The sequence below is a fragment of the Euprymna scolopes genome, chromosome 5, assembly GCF_053919585.1.
Source record: "Euprymna scolopes isolate OS-2025 chromosome 5, ASM5391958v1, whole genome shotgun sequence".
Classification (NCBI taxonomy): domain Eukaryota; kingdom Metazoa; phylum Mollusca; class Cephalopoda; order Sepiida; family Sepiolidae; genus Euprymna; species Euprymna scolopes.
Genome location: NC_136486.1, coordinates 18,701,157 through 18,718,500, shown reverse-complemented (window position 1 = coordinate 18,718,500; position 17,344 = coordinate 18,701,157). Strand labels below are relative to the sequence as shown.

The window sequence follows — 17,344 nt, the reverse complement described above, 5'->3', positions numbered from 1 at the left end:
GACCCATTGGGTTAAATATTTAATTTATATGTTAATAATAAGGTCAATAAAACTAATTAAGACAATGCGGAAATGAACGATGTAAAAAAAAAAGCAGAAAGTATTAACAATTGTTCATTTGGATAATTTAAACGCGAAAAAAAAAACAATTGGATCGCTGAAAACCTACACTATAAAACAATACATCCCTACCCTTTCCATGTTAAATAATAATTTCTAAATAATAGCGTTAATATTTCAGTGCGCAGGTCAAATTCTGCAAAAGTAGCGATTTGTGTTTATTTGTTTACGTTGTTATGGGTTTATGTTTATGTACGCATGCGTAACCGGAAGTCGTAAACCAGATGTGTGGTTACAAAACCTGTTCCAAGGTCATTTGAGTTTTATAATTATATAGATTTTGCAAACCTCTTACCCCTGAGAAGAACTGCATTTTTCAAAACTCCATCGAATAAGGTCTTTCAAGTTTATTTATACTCTTTGTCGGATAATTAAAATTTTGAAAACCTTCTTTACGGGTTTATAATGTTTTTGAAATATGAATTAATTTACAATAATAATAATTATATATATATATATATATATATATATATATATATATATATATATATATATATATATATATATATTCAATAAAATAAAAAGCAATAGCAAACATCTAAATGACTACTTTAAACACAGTTCCTGATTTCAAAAAAAGAAAAACTAAAAGATTCATCTGCCTTACTTTTAATGCTAGGTTTATTTATGGTGTCTTTTAAATTCAATAAAAATCCTCCTAAATTTGCTGATGAGGAGACCGTGCTTACCAAAAAAACTATATATAATTGTTCTACATAACTTCATGTATACCACAATAAAAAGCACGGATTTCCGAAACGATCGTACAGATAATTGATTTTGTTGTTGTTCCTTCTTATGAAACTGATTTTTAATTTAATTAAAATTTGATTTTTAAATTTAAAAAAAAATTTTTTTAATTTTTAAATTATAAATCACATTACTTAATATTGAATTAGCTCTAGGACATTTAACTATCGAGCTTATTATATATCTAAATTACAACGAGCACTTTCTATTTCCTGTATTTTAATTAAACTAGTAATTTCACTGTTACATTAAAATACACTCAGCTCTTTAGACTATTGTTCTAATCTCCTTTAAATTATATATATATATATATATATATATATATATATATATATATATATATATATATATATATTAGTGTGAGGGCGATTAATCGGAATCAGAATCGGGAATTGGAAAAATTGGAACATTTAGGGGTATCAGTATCGGAATCGGGAAAAATTGTACCTATTTTGCGATGCAAAAAAAACGATTCTTTTATTTTTTTTATTTGATTTTGCTAAAAGCAAATTATTCCACTGCTGGTAATAATGATAAAATAGTAGATATTTATTGATTTTAAATTGATAGTAAAACTAAAATCCATAGATCATCCCCGCCCCACAAGTGTATTTTTACACTTGAGAAAAATATCTGCACATTTAACCTCTGTTTTTACGATAATTAGAAAAAATAACTACTTTATAGTTAAATATTTAGGGACTTATAAAGAATCGGAATCAGAATCAGTGATTGTATCGGAATCGGAGATTTAGTGCGGAATCGGTAATTGTATTGTAATCAGGAAAAATATTGGACCCCCCAGCATTAATACTGTGAGTTTCTGATTTCTGCCCATCAACGACTACTCTTATGAGCTCTTATAAACCTATCATTATTTAATTATTAGTATATATTTTAGTATATAAAACTTCATATATATATTCACACACACACACACACACACACACACACACACACACATATATATATATATATATATATATATATATATATATATATATATATATATATATATATAATTTTCACAACCAAACGATTTCGTAGTTCACACAAGCCATGAAAGTCACAGATTGAAAGTGCAGAACTCGAGTTTCGCCCTCATTCACGCTCATCAATTGGGCATATCCTAATTTGGGATTCGAAACCCAAGCCACTTACATGTAAAGCGAGTACTTTGCCATCTGGGCCACCACGCCACATACAAGATAGTATATTGACTAGCACAGATCAAGCAAACCGCAACAAAGTCCGACTTCTTCTCAACAAGATGTTTAGTCATCTAACCACAAAGAGTCCAGGCCCTGAGTTTGAATAAGTTCAACTGATGAGCTCAAATGAGAGCGAAACTTGAGTCTTGGACATTCAGTCTGCAATTTTCATGACTTGTGTGAGTTTCAACGCCACTTGATTGTGGAAATAATTGTATATCATCTCACATTCAAAAGTCCATTATGAATTTGCTTGCTTGGTGAGCTTGTTGAAAGACATCATCCTAACATGTGTAAAATCTTACTTGTGAGACATTGCGCTCGGTTCTTTACTGGTTTGCTTTATCTGTGTTAGTCAATAGACTTTCTTGTATGTGACTCGGGTTTCGAATCCCGAGTTCGGATATGTTTAACTGCTGAACCCAAATGAGGGCGAAATTCTATTCTTGGACATCCAGTTTGCAGCTTCATAACTTGTGTGAGCTGCGATATCGTTTGCTTGTGAAAGTAATTATATATAATCCTACACTCGAAAAATATACATGTACGGCATTATAATTCACCAAATGGCGTAAAAAAAATATATTTATTTTGAAGCAGTGTTTATACATAGCTCAAAGAAATAAATTACTACTCGAACGCAGAAATAGTTTTAGTTTTCCATAGCATTCACTGAACTATTGTTATTTTATATGAAAAGTAACGTGATATTTCCTCTATTTTATTGACCAGAATAGATTTATTAATAAAATCTGTGTAAAATATATTCCGTCGTGCTTTTCGTCATACATTCTCCCGTGTTTTGACAAAAGAATCCGTTTTTAATGCATTAATCGATTTCACTATTTAATCTGGATCAATATTTTAGTTTCTATTATTAACAGAAAGTAGGTGGACTTATTTCCCTCTCATTAACATATTTTGTTACCGCCACCATTTACATCAAGATAAATTTAGAATCAATATTTTATCTTCACCGTTGGTATGTGGCACAATGGAGAGCGCCCCTTTGAGGGGAGCTGGGGGGGGGGGGCTTCTATATTAATGAACCTTGTGCCTAACTTGTCTGTACTTGTGAGGTGCAGATGTGTTAAGCAGATGCTTTGTGCGTTTCGGAAGGTTAGAGCCTGTCGGCTGGGTTTGAATGACAGTCGTTTTTTAATATTCAACCAAGTCAAAACGATTTGAGATCCTAGAAAACGAAATGTCAAACCCGGAGAAAACGAAAACAAAACAATGTTCAAACTGTATGAATATCTATCTCTCTCTCTCTCTCTCTCTCTCTCTCTCTATATATATATATATATATATATATATATATATATATATATATATATATATATATTTCTTTTTTTTTACACAGTGATCACCACTTATCAAGGCCTGGAAGCCACTCAGGGATAAGGGTTATTGCAAGTACATTACGTTAGTGTGGAGATTTGACGAAGTGTCTACCTAAGGGGGCGGTTCATTAGGAATTTGTTAACGTTGGACTTGAAGACATCCAAGTTGTAGTCCGGTGGGAAGCAGGCAGACGGAACAGAGTTCCACGGGCGTGCAGTTCTAAGAAAGAAGCTTTGTTCATGGAATCCGCGTTTTGATTTAGATTTTTTATCATTCCCACTTCTCTTTCAATGAAGAAAGAAAGAATTAAATATAATTCTATTAAGCTTGCGTTCTGGGGTCGAATGGCGCAACATAACAATGCGTCTGGTTTCAACTGGTTTTTATAAAAAATATGCTCCGCCAGTGTTAAATGTAAAGTAATTTATATTTTTATAAAAATGCATTTGTTCGCTGTTTCTACACAAGCGTTAAATTTTAATATGCGGTCCCTGCTGATGATGGAAATGCTGCCTGTGACAATGCAATGAATACACAAGAAGCGGCCCATGCCAGCCGGTTATAGCCGACGACATATCGACCCGTGGTGTTGTTGTTTTCATGTGGCTATCGTTTGATATCATTTAATCCCCCAGGTAGTTGGTTGCATTCCTAGGAAGTTCCTGAACCAAGTTAGTCTCCCCGGGAAACAATAGTGTCACAGATAAACACTATATGGTTCATTTTCTTTGAACAGAACAGTTTTTACCAATTTTGTTTCTTTAATATTAAAATGAGGATATAATAATATGAAATTTATGTCTTTATTCGTTTGGATCAAAATAAATCACATGATTGTGATTATGTAGAAAAATGTCTAAAAAATAAATAAATAAATAATGGTTAATCTTAATTAAATACAAATCTGAAATGCTTGAATTTTTAATGTAGCGATTGTGTTAATATTATTCCCCCAAAATTCATTTAAAATACCTAAAATAAACTAAAATTTGGGGGATATTTATTAGTTGATGCCTAATACCAATTAATAAAACTTTCAGACCTTTTTAATTTGAAAGAAATTTGTAATGGCCAGACGATGATGTATATTTCCAACTGAAATAACGGACGCTCCTTAAACCAACACTTTTTTTTTTTTTTTTTTGCTTTTCAAAACGCATTTTCATTGGTTAATCTAAATAATATTTTCTTTTACGTTTGCGCAATAAATAATTCAGTATTCTCGCTTGTTAAAAGATTTGCAGAATTCAATGTATCAAATAATATTTGCTTGATCCTCTAAAACAACAATACGATAAATGTACTTCTGTTAATCTTTTATTCAAATAAGCAAAAAAAAATCAGAATTTGTGTAAATGTAATAAAATATTATTTCAATAATTCAATCAAAATTAATCTTAAAAAGGATAAAAAATGAGATACAGATTTCAGTGTAATTGTGAAAAAAAATGTGTGAAACTTCTGTTACTTAAAAATAAAAATGACTACTTCGTAAGCTCTTGTTGTTTAAACGTGACTGAAATAAATGTACAATGGTTTAAAGGTGTGATTTACAAAATGGTACAGAATTTGCAGTTTTCTTATTATTTATACCTTCACATTACAACATATATATATTGGCCCTGTCGGGGGGGGGGGGGCGACATTAGAATACGCCGACTGCCCCCCCCCTGCAGAGGGTAAAAGTCCCTCAATGGGGGTCCTGGATATGACCTTAAACTATATCCAGTGGTGAGGCACCAGCTTGTGGGCTTTGGGAGGTGTGGAGCCATCCTTTAATGGGTTAAATAGAAACCGACGTGAAAACAACAAATATATTCTATTAAAAAAATTTTCTTCAAAATCTTTGGATTCGGCATTACATAACCCGAAAAGGGTTGATATGCCGTAAAACAAAAACAACAACCAACCAACAACATATATATATATATATATATATATATGTAATTATATGTACATATACACATACATATATACATAGTGGATGGTTACGTACCCAGGCACTTTAAAATGTTATTACTATTTTCAAAATTTACATTGTTAATTTTTGGCTGTTTAGTTCTTATATACAGTGCTTCCAGTATTTTTAGTCTTTTTACGTTTTTACGTTCCCAATGTAGAAAAATCCTAGTTGAAAACATGAAAATTATCTATACGGATTATTCGAGCTTGTATCTGAAAGGTGTAGGGTCAATTATCTGGACAATGTATTGGCCGCGTGTTGAATGTAAGCTATTGGTATTTCTATTATTGGAGATGCATCCTCCTGAGGGGTATTTGAATTGGTAGACTACATTGGTTTCATCGATTGATTTTGTTGTCAGCGAAGTGTTGTTTTTAATTATAAGGTCAGTAGTTTTAATTTCTTGTATTAGATGATAAATCTGATCTTATTATTATTGACCAAGCTATATATCGATGTATTATATTCCTTAGTACCTTTTTTTTCTTTTTTTTTTTTTTTTACACGGTGGTCACCACTTATCAAGGCCCGGAAGCCACTCAGGGATAAGGGTTATTGCAAGTACAGTACGTTAGTGTGGAGATTTAATGAAGTGTTTACTTAAGGGGGCGGTTCATTAGGAATTTGTTAACGTTGGACTTGAAGAGATCCAGGTTGTAGTCAGGTGGGAAGCAGGCAGACGGAACAGAGTTCCACAGTCGTGCAGTTCTAAGAAAGAAGCTTTGTTCATGGAATCTACGTTTTGACTCAGGCACAGATAAAGAGTGGGGAAAATTTTTCACGGTGGATTCAGCTAGACGGGTGTTTTTCGTGAAAGGTTGTCGAGGGGGGACCAGAGATTGGAGTTCAGACGAGCACCTGCCATGGAAATAACGATAAAACAAAGATAGGCTCGCAACGTCTCTTCTGTGAGAGAGAGGATGCAGAGTAGAGAAAAGGGCATTCCCCACTAAGCCACGAAGTCTATTTTGTACTCTGTCAAGGCAGGATAGGCTGTTTTTAGCAGCTCCTGCCCAGATATGGCAGCAGTATTCCATCCTTGGACATACTTGGCTTTTATATAGATAGAGAATTGCATCAGTAGTGAGATATCTTCTGGAGCGGTAGAAGGATCCCACCATCTTTCCAGCGACCTTGGCAACAGACTTGATGTATGTGTTCCATTTCCAATCAGGAGTAAAGGACAAACCCAGAAGCTTGTCAAAACATGGGGCTTCTCCTAGACGAGAGCCATCCATTTCAATTAATGCCAGATGGGGATCAGAGCGTTGATGATGTAAGGATAGGAGTTTGGTTTTAGATGCATTAAAGGTAACCAGCCACGTCTTCCTCCACTGAACGATGCGTTCAAGATCAGAGGAGAGAGAATCAGAGAGAACTTTGTCATTTACGGCCTTTGATGTGTGTGTTGCCGTAGATGGTCGTGTCATCAGCATAGATGTCAACGAATGATTTAAGTATGTGTTTAGGGAGATCATTGATGTAGATCAGGAAGAGAGTTGGGCCCAGGATTGACCCTTGAGGGACTCCAGCATTAATAGTGCAGGCCTCTGATTTTTGTCCATCTACCACTACTCTTATGAGCATATCAGAGAGAAATGATTTAATGATTGAGAAAACATTTCCAGTTATACCGTAGCTGGAAATCTTATGAAGAAGTCCCTTATGCCATACCTTTTCGAAGGCCTTTGATATGTCAAGAGTAATTGCCCTAGAAAGGAAGCCTTTGTCAAGAGATTCACTAATCCTGTGAGATATAACCGTTAGCACATCTGCGGTAGATCTTGCAGAACGGAAACCATATTGTGTGTCACTAAGAAGGTTATTTCTGCTGAGGTGGTTGACTATTTCTCTATTTAACATAGATTCCAGCAACTTACTCATAACACACAGGAGACTTACTGGTCTGTACTGAGAGGGAGATGAATTATCACCTAAATTCTTAAATACAGGGCATACTGATGAGGTTTTCCAGGGAGTCGGAAAGCACTTCTCCTTAAGGCAACACTTAAACAGTTTCGTAAGTATAAGAGCAAGTTCTGGTTGAAGCTTTTTTTAACACTATAATTGGGATGCCGTCAGGGCTAGTTGCTTTACTGGAATCAAGGTTCTTGATTAGCTTGGTGACCTCATGCACAGATATTTGTATGTTACCTAGCGTGTTCTGTGTTATAGGAGGAAATATGGGGAGTTGATGGCCTTCGTCGCATAGGGTAGAATTAGCTGCAAAGCTTCATCTGATTTAAAGTTGTGGTGTAGCTTGTTGCGCTAGAATCTATTGATGGGGTGGGGACTGTTAACTTCGTTATTATTAGTTTGGTCTAGGTTATTATACTGCACTATATATATATATCAGGACTTGTTTGATATTCTTTAATTCACTGTATAATATTTTTTATTTGAGGGGATCAATTCGACTCGATTAATGTTTTTTTTTATAATTGCGGTCTTTTTTTGGTATGGGCATTCACTTTTGAAGTTTAAGATACAGGAATTGGTTGTAATAGTCTTTTTATATGAGAAGTAATGAATTCATCTATGAGAACGTCAGGAAATGGAATACTATTGTTTGAATTTAATTCATAAGTGAAGGTTAGTTTTGGGGGGGTTTTTTTGTTTTTTTACATAGGCGTCATCACTTATCAAGGCCGATAGGCCACTCAAGGATAAGGGTTAAAGAGTGTACAGTAGTCAAAAGGACAATATAGTAATCGATAGTAATGGAAGTTCGGTAAATTTGTTAACTTAAGTGGAACGGCTCATCAGAAACTTGTTCACATTGGACTTGAAGACAACCATATTATAGATGGCTCGAAAGCAGGAAAACGGAAGACAATTCCACAGGCATGCAGTTCTAAGAAAGAAGCTTTGATCATGGAATCTATGTTTAGGTTTAGGCACAGATAAAGAGTGAGGGGAATTTTTGATAGTGTTTTCAGCTTGACAAGTGTTTCTTGTGAAAGTTTGGCGAGTGGGGACCATAGATTGAAGCTCAGTCAAACATTTTCCATGAAAATAACGATAAAGCAGATACAAACTCGCAACATCTCTTCTGTGAGATAGAGGTTGCAGCGAAGAGAAAAGGACATCTCCCACCAGGCCACAAAGTCTATTTTGAATCCTATCAAGGCAGAACAAGTCTTTTCTAGCAGCTCATGCCCTGCCCATATGTGGCAACAGTATTCCATCCTTGGACGTATCTGGCTCTTATATAGATAAAGAATTGCATTAGCAGTGAGATATCTACTGGATCGATAGAAGGATCCGACCATTTTGCCAGCAACCTTGGCAACAGATTTGATGTACGTATTCCATTTAAGATCAGGAGTTTGGAGTTTGTTTGAAAATGATTCTTTATTTTCTGTATTTCGTTATTATTGTCAGCAAGAATAAAAATATTGACGTAAATAGATGTTCTTTTTTTTTTTTTAATAGTATCAAATATTTTAGGCAGTTTTTAAATAGTATTCAATATCTTAGAAGAGAAAAATGCAGAATAAAACGCAACGTCCTTTTTGTGAGAAAGAGAAAAGGGCATCCCTTACTAGGCTACAAAATCTATTTTGAACTCTGTCAAAGCAGGATAAGGTCTTTCTAGTAGCTCCTACCCAGATGTGGCAACAAGTACTCCATCATTGGACATACCTGGCTCTTATATAGGCAGAGAATTGCATCAGCAGTGAGATATCTACTGGATCGATAGAAGGATCTACTATTTTTCCAGCAACCTTGGCAATGGATTTAATGTATGTGTTCCATTTTAGATCAGGAGTAAAGGTTAAGCCCAGAAGCTTGTCAAAACATGGAGCCTCCCCAAGGTGAGAGCCATTCATTTCAATTGATGCCAGATGGGGATCAGAGTGTTGATGATGTAAAGATAGAAGCTTGGTTTTAGATGCATTAAAAGTAACCAGCCACTTCTTTCCCCATTGTACCATGTGCTTAAGATCAGAGGAGAGAGCATCAAAAAGAATATGGTCATTTACCACTATTGAGGTGTTGCCATAGATGGTAGTGTCATCAGCATAAATGTCTACAAATGATCTAAGATGTAAGAAAAAGTCAGTCTAAAAAGTGGAGCTGATCACATCGCCAAACGAATGTCAACAATAAAATGCAATTGATGCCAGCCAATATGATTCGCTTGGTAAATTGGAAGTTCACTCGACTTTAATCTCATTCCTGGAGCCAAAAAGGCAATATGTCAAAGACCGCAAATACACCTTGGCTCAGAGATATTGGAATGTGATACATATGTGGGGAAGACACCAAGAAGACGCAAAGGTGGTTGACTACTTCTCTATTTAACACAGATTCAAGTAACTTACTCATGATGCACAGGAGACGACTGATCACCTGAATCTTAAATACGGGGCATACTGATGAGATTTTGGAGGGTGTTGGGAAGCAATTCTCCTTAAGACAATGCTTAAACAGCTTTGTAAGTATGGGAGCTAGTTCTGGTTGGAGCTTTTTCAGCACTGTAATTGGAATGCTGTCAGGGCGAGTTGCTTTACAGGAATCACGGTTTTTGATTAGCTTGGCAATATCACACACAGATATTTGTATGTTTCATAGCATGTTTTCTGATACTGGAGGAAATACAGAGGGCTGGTGGCCTTGGTTGCATAGGGTAGAATTAGCTGCAAAGTTCTTGACAAAGAGTTTAGCTTTGTCTGATGCTGACAAGATTTCCTCAGGTCCATTGATGATAGTTAGGATAGAGCACACTTTTCAAATGAGGATTCTGTTTGCTATTTGCCAAAACTGGTGGGAACCAAGCTGCTGCTCAACTACTTTGTAATTAACGGACTGAGCATACAAGTCTCTTGCATTCTTCACTACTCTTTTACAGTGGTTGCTGGCAGTCCTGAAAGCGGCTTTAGTGTCAGGATTCTGTTACATTGGAAGCAATAGAAAAAGTGATTTCTGTGCACAATGGCAGCAGCACATTCCGGAGAACCACAGCTTGATCTTGGGTTTTGCTGGGATTTTTTTGGAGGGTATGAAACGGTCTATACCTACAATTAACCATTTTGCTAGGTCTGATACTATATAAGACACATCCTTTTTAAACATGGAATGCAGAGGTAGATCTGATATAAATGTACAGAAGCTATCCCAGTCAGCCATAGTGTATCTATATACTGTACGATGAAGAGGTACATATGCGGAAATATTACATTTCATTTTTATCTTCACTGATACAACAGAACTATATTTAATGAAGGCTTTTGTAAAACACAAAAAACATGTAAATTAAAATAAACAAAGTTTACACTAAAAAGCCAAAATACAACACAGTTTGTTTTTTAATAAACAAATATTTATCTGCTTATTTTAATAAAAATTCTGCGCTGTATATTGGCTAACTTAAACTTATTTAAATTTTAAACAACACTGTAACCAAGTCTGAGGGTGGGAGGTGCACAATCCGGCATCACAGAACCAATTAGTGTGACCAGGCCAGGAGGATTATGTTGTCAACCTCGGCATATGGGCGCTAACCCTAAGTCCCAGTGATTACACTTTTATCTTCATCTAATGATGGACCCTGCAAAATCTAACCAGACACTTACTGGTCACTGGAATTACTGCTCTGATGCTCAGCGTGCACAAAGCACAAAATCTTTAACACGCTGGTCGTTTGTTATCAAATGTCTGGGTTGAGTTTTTCTCTTATGGGTTCGAGTTTTTCTCTTATGGGTGCAGTGATAAGCAGACATGGGCCTCTTGCAGCTGTAGTTCAGGCTTCAGGTTAGATCTGGAAATTTACTGAATTATCTTCATAAAATCCAAGCAATCAATAATCAATAAAAACTTCAGAGGTCACTTTCTTATAAATGAAAATAATTATTGCATTAAATAATTTCAGATATAGTTGTGCACAAAAAAGTTAGATTATTTGGGTTCTAGATGCAGGATTTTCAACTTGAATTCTTTCAGATAGTTTCTTGCTGGGAGGAGGAAGAGCTTCTCCACTTAGCTCCTTCTGGGATCTCAGTCCTGGGCAGTCAACACAAAAAGTTATCCTGCCCAATTCAAGGTTAGCAGGCAAGTGTCTCCTATCTGCTAAACAAAAGGTTTTATGGAAACCCTGAATCTGACCCTTATATCTCTTCGAGATTAGCATTTTCTCCTCTGTTGTTTGGAGATTACCCCTTCTTTCTTTCCCTCCTTTTTTCTTTTGTTCTAAAGAAATCTATTTTTCACCTTTTTTTGTTTCTTTTCCTTCTGAACTCAGTTTCTCTCTCTCTCATCATCTAATTTATTTCTTATCTGTAAGGTGCTCTCCTGCCTGATGCAAGACAAATGGTTTATTTCTAAAATTTTTCTGGTCACTCAGCTAGATTTCCAATGCCAACCTGCCTATTTTATTTCATTGGAAAATCAATTTTTCTCCACATTATCTTAACAAAAACATTCTATCAATTCTCTGGCACGAGACATTTTTTTTGGCCAAGTGTCATACACCCCTGATCACACTTAATCTTTAGCCAGCCAGCAAGATAATTTGGTGTTGCATAGTACAGGAAAATAGTGTTATAAAGCTTATATCATGGCGAAAACAATCTTAATTCATTTCACACAAGCCATACATTTCTCCTATCCTGGACATTTGAAAATATCATCAATGAAGAACAACATGCGAATACCATTTTTCTCTTCATATTAACAACATGCAATGAGAAAAAAAAAAAAAACACAAATTGATTTTAATTCTGACAATGATACTATGATTATCGAAAATGTTGATTTTTAAAATCAATAAATACTACTGTACTTATTAGTGTCATTTTCACATTTCAGTCGATGTAACATCCAACCTACTTCCGATGTATCTTGTTGAACTCAAGCATGTTTCTGTGGAACTCGGGAATCTGTACAGAATTTCAAATAGAACTCTTTACTTCATGGGGGTAGCATGTTCTTGGTCCGTCAGTCATGACTGGATAGAAATCTTAAATAAGTTACAATTGCTAAAAATTGTAAATATATAATTTTCTTCATTAAAAAATAGAACTATTTGATCAATTAACGTGATTTTTGGAAAATAATATTTACATTCCGTACATCATAAAATTTTTTCCATATTTTTTTTTTTTTAATTAGATTGAATTCTAAATAAGAAACTGACATGTCTAAAAGAATGAACAAAGAAATCTGTTCTTGCTTTTTATTTTTTTAATTATAATTAAACAAAATCAATTTCATCTCAAATATAGGTTGCAAAATTTGGGAAGAAATCCAGTTCCACAAGATGACAATAAAGGAGTCCAAAAAATGAATTACAATTGGGCCATTATTGAAGCTTGATGCTGTGCCGTACTCCCGCTCGAATACCAGAAATTTCTCCACCATAACGTTGCAGCTCTGTCCTTGGTGTACGAACCTAGAAAGAAAGGTTTGAGATTTTGGTAAAAAAGAATGTATTTTGCAAATTTGCAAGCAAATCACAAGCAAAATTTATGTTTCAACAAAAATATGAACAAAGATTACTTTTTGCAAAGTTCGAATTTTGAGGTCATGTCTAGTTGTAGGGTATGACTTATATGGAAATTTTCAACTTACAAGATGTCTTAAATATGTTTCCGGGCATTTTTTGTACAGGCATTTAAAATTGTAGATTCTTGAAAATTCAGTATGTTATTGCTATACATCTCATGAGATGACTGACCAGTTTTTATGATTCCAGGTTCAAATAAACAGCTACAGCAGGAATCGAAATACACCCTACTAAAGCCTGATTGTCACAGCTGGTGAATTTCAAAAATGCAATCTAGACATGAGGACACTTTAGAAGAACGATATACAATAAAATTCTGTTTTAAACTTGGAAAAAATGACACAGAAACGTATGGAATGCTTCAGACTGCTTTTGAACCATCTTGCATAAATCGAGCATCAGTTTTGGAGTGGCATAAAAGATTCAAGGAAGGCAGGGAGTCTGTAAGAGATGAGGTGCGGGAGGAGTAAGGAAGTCAAAACACCAGAGTTGATTGACAGAATGTTATGTATAAGAACCATCGTGTGTCTATAGAGACATTAAGTGCACAGTTTGATGTCAGTGTGGGAACCGTACACAATTATTTGCAAGGGACTAAAGATGTGGTGGATTGGTTGGTTGTTTTTGTTTTATGGCATATCAACCCTTTTCAGGTTATTTAATGCCGAATCCGGTGATTTTGAAGAAAATTTTTTTAATAGAATAAATTTGTTTTTTGCAAGTCAGTTTCTATTTAATCCATAGTTGGGACCCTAACAGGTACTACCACTCTGGGTCAGAGTGGACCTGGGAGCAATGGCAATTAAAGGGTGGCTCCACACTCCCCAGAGCCCGCAAGCCTCACCATCGGATATAGTTTAAGGTCGTATCCAGAACCTAAAGATGTGGAAGATTTGCGTGAATGCACCAGTCCACAACTCCATCCTTGTCACAGATTATTTGACAAAGTTGGGTATCAAGACAATTCCTCAGCCTCCCTGTATTCCAAGCCTTGCTCCCTGTGACTTTTGGTTATTCCCTAAGCTCAAGGAAAACCTTAGAGGCTATCATTATAAGACAACTGAGGAAATGAAAAAGGCTGTGACAAGGGTCACGGATAAGCTCACACAGGAGAACTTCCATGGAGCTTTCCAGAAGGTGTTGGAACAATACAAGTGCATTGCAGCTGGAGAAGATTACTTCGAAGGGGACTAGCATTTCACGTGTGTACTATCAATAAAACTGCTCATACGAAAAAAAAGTTTGGTAACTTATTGAAGGCACCTTGTATATAACAGTGATCTTCACTTTTTGAAGAGTCTCTCTTCTTTTTTTTTAATTATTAATTATAATAAGGATTTATTATTATAAAAAAAAGAAAAAAAATCCGAATAAAATTATTTGGTTTTTGTCCAGAAGTAAAAAAACGAAAATGAAGAACAATCCGTATAACAAAATGAAAGTATCATATTCCAAAAATTATGTAAATTGACGAAACAGTTTTATTTTTAAATAAAAAGATCACATTTTATGAGTATTGGAGGAGTGAATGTCACACCTGCCAGAACTGATTATTTAAAAATGGAACATTTGTATCAAACATCAAATTTTCGTTACATATCAAACCTAATCACGTATAATGACTTGTGTTATCAAGTGTCTTTAAATAATATTCTGAGGTTTCTTTACAAAATGAACACAAAATCTCAATTATAACAAACACCTTCATATAACTCATTAAAGAAAATGGTTGTACAATTTTATTCCTAATTAAAAATAAATAAATTTACAAAAAAAAAAAAAAATTGTTTTCCTGTATTTTATGTGATGTTTATTCTCTCCATCTAGGTCTTCACTTATTGAATCATTATATAATAAACTATTGCATAATGATTTGTTATATAATGAACTATAATATAACAGATCATTACATAACAAACTATTATATAACGGATCATTACATAACAAACCATTATATACCGGATTCTTATAAAATTGTTTTATTACATAATCAACTATCTGTACTAGTGATAGGACGATTACAATATTTTTACCGATTCCAATACAATTACCGATTGTGTTCTAAATCCCTTATTCTAATACAATTATCGATTTAGATTCTTTTCAAGTTTCTAAATATTTAGTTATAGAGTTGGGTTTTTTTTGGATTGCCAAAAAACTGGGTAATATGTGCGCAAAAGTAAATTATGTATGCATTACACAAAAGGAACTTTTTCTTTTTCTAATTTTTTTCCTCATAAATTATTCAAAAAGTGATTTGATAAACTTGTGAGATTTTCATCTATATTTTTCACTTGTGCCATTTTTACCTATGTCATTTCTTCTGTCTCATGTTATTTTTTCTTACCTAAAGTTATGATATAGATATTTTTTTTACTAGCAGTTTGAAATCAATAAATATTTATTATTTCATCATTAGTATATTAGCAATGCAAAATTAAGTTTTAAACAAAAAACAAATACAAAACAATTCTAAGAATCAGAAATCAGGTTTAAACTTTTCCAATCATGATATTCCAAAAAGTTCTGATTTTTTCCATTCTCAATTCCAATTAATCATCTCAACAGTAATCTGTACTAACACAGTGTTGCCCAGGAGACATAAAGTTCATTTTTGTTACATTTTTTTTTCCAAAATTAAATCATTTGTTGTTTTTTTTTGGTTTTTAATCAAACTAATTTTCTTTTAAATGGGACTTTTTAAGTTAAATTCGTATTATTTGAATTCTTCAGATTACTGTTTTTATTGTGATTATTATTGTCACGTTTAGGTTGATGTAACCTCTGACCTTCTCCAGGTGTGTTTCGAACTAGAGATTATTTTTATTGAACTTGCAAATCTTTCAAACTCTGGAATCTGCACAGAAATATCAAACGGAACCTTTTATTTAATTCACAGAGGTAACATGCCCTGGTTTCAAGTTCTAAATAATTCACAATTGTATTTTGAGTGTCGCCTGCATTGAGGATTGAACCTTCAACCTCCAGAAGAGTGTAACTTACAACTGAATTTTACCAAGTAGTTTATTTACTCCACCATTGGTCCTTGCAAGTTCGACAGAAAGAGTCCCAAGCTTAACAAGATGCACCTGAAGAAGGTTGTAGGCTATATCAACCAAAACGTTGTGAAAATAATACAGAAGATGAGAACAGTAATCCAAAGAATCCAAATAAGCAATCCTTATCTCAAAAATCCAGAAACTTAAATTTAATTACATTATTGTTTTATTGTTTGATTGTTAATTGAACGAAATTGTGATAAAACTATTAGTAATTTTGTTCATGTTGTTTTAGTTTTTATTTATAAAATATTTAGATGCAAATAGCTTTCAAAAGCTTCCAATCTTTTAATAAATGAAAATTTGCTAAAAATTCAAAGTAGTTCAAATAACTTTCTACTTGGCAGTTTAAATACTTCAAAATTCGTTTCAAATTTCGAAAGATCAAAGTAATTTTTTTTTTCAATCATTAATAAAATATTAAAAATGTCTGACTTTTTTTCTTTCAAAGAAATACAAAGTATTCTGGTGGATTTAATTCATCAATTAAATTTGTTTAAAAGATTTTTTTCATTCTTTTCATTTCTCCTTTATAAAAATTTCTCCTTTACAAAAATAAAGAAAAATCTTTATGATGTATGTACCCATGATGAAAATATTATCTTCCAAAAATCATGTAAATTGATCAAGTAGTTCTATTTTTATAAAGAAAATCATTTTTAAGTGATTAGTTGGAATTAGTAGGCATTACAACATAAATCTATTATTGTCACGTTATTTCTCTTGTGTTTTAGATTTTTTTTTTCAAAATTGCGGGTGAGACAGTCATGTCTCCGATACTCATCAAGTTTTATTTTATTTAAAAAAATAAATAAATAACAAGTTATATGATTTGTGAAATATAATATTTTTGTTTTGTCACAGGTACATACATCGTAGAGATGTTTATTTTTTTTAATATAGGGAGAATTCTGGACAAAAAACAATTTTTTTTTTCATTTTAGTACTTTGCACTAATACATTTTTTTATTTCAATAAACCAATTATTAGTAAATATAAAATCTGTAAGTCATGTCATAGAGATGAGAAACATGATTATACAACCACACGAGAAGTTGTCTTATAGATTTTTTTAATATACAGATTGGTTTGGTTTATGGCATATTAGCACTTTTCAGGTTATTTATTGCTGCATTCACTTATTTTCGTAAAGGTTTTATGCTTAACCCTTTATGACCTGGTTGAACTAATTCGTTCAGTCGTAAATAAATGAACATAACAGTATAAAAAAGTGAGAATTGATTCAAGTATGCCTTATAGATATCTGAGTAGATGCCAGATACCTCCAGATTACAACTGTCCAGTGCTTACATTCAGTATGCCACTATTTGTCTCAGAGAGTGGAGGATTTCATTTCTTGTCATAAACACACATTTTTCAAGCACTATGA

General features: G+C 33.6%; 1 protein-coding gene across 2 annotated transcripts in view; it reads right to left on the bottom strand.

Moving 5' to 3' along the window:
- Positions 1-12,551: 12,551 nt before the first annotated feature.
- Positions 12,552-17,344, bottom strand: part of LOC145276717 (something about silencing protein 10-like) — a 53,315-nt gene continuing 48,522 nt past the window's right edge. For both annotated transcript variants that reach the window (XM_080127921.1, XM_080127922.1), the window contains exon 14: positions 12,552-12,781. In XM_080127921.1, the coding sequence (XP_079984047.1) occupies positions 12,692-12,781 (90 nt within the window). In that variant the 3' untranslated portion in view covers positions 12,552-12,691. The remainder of the gene's footprint in view (positions 12,782-17,344) is intronic.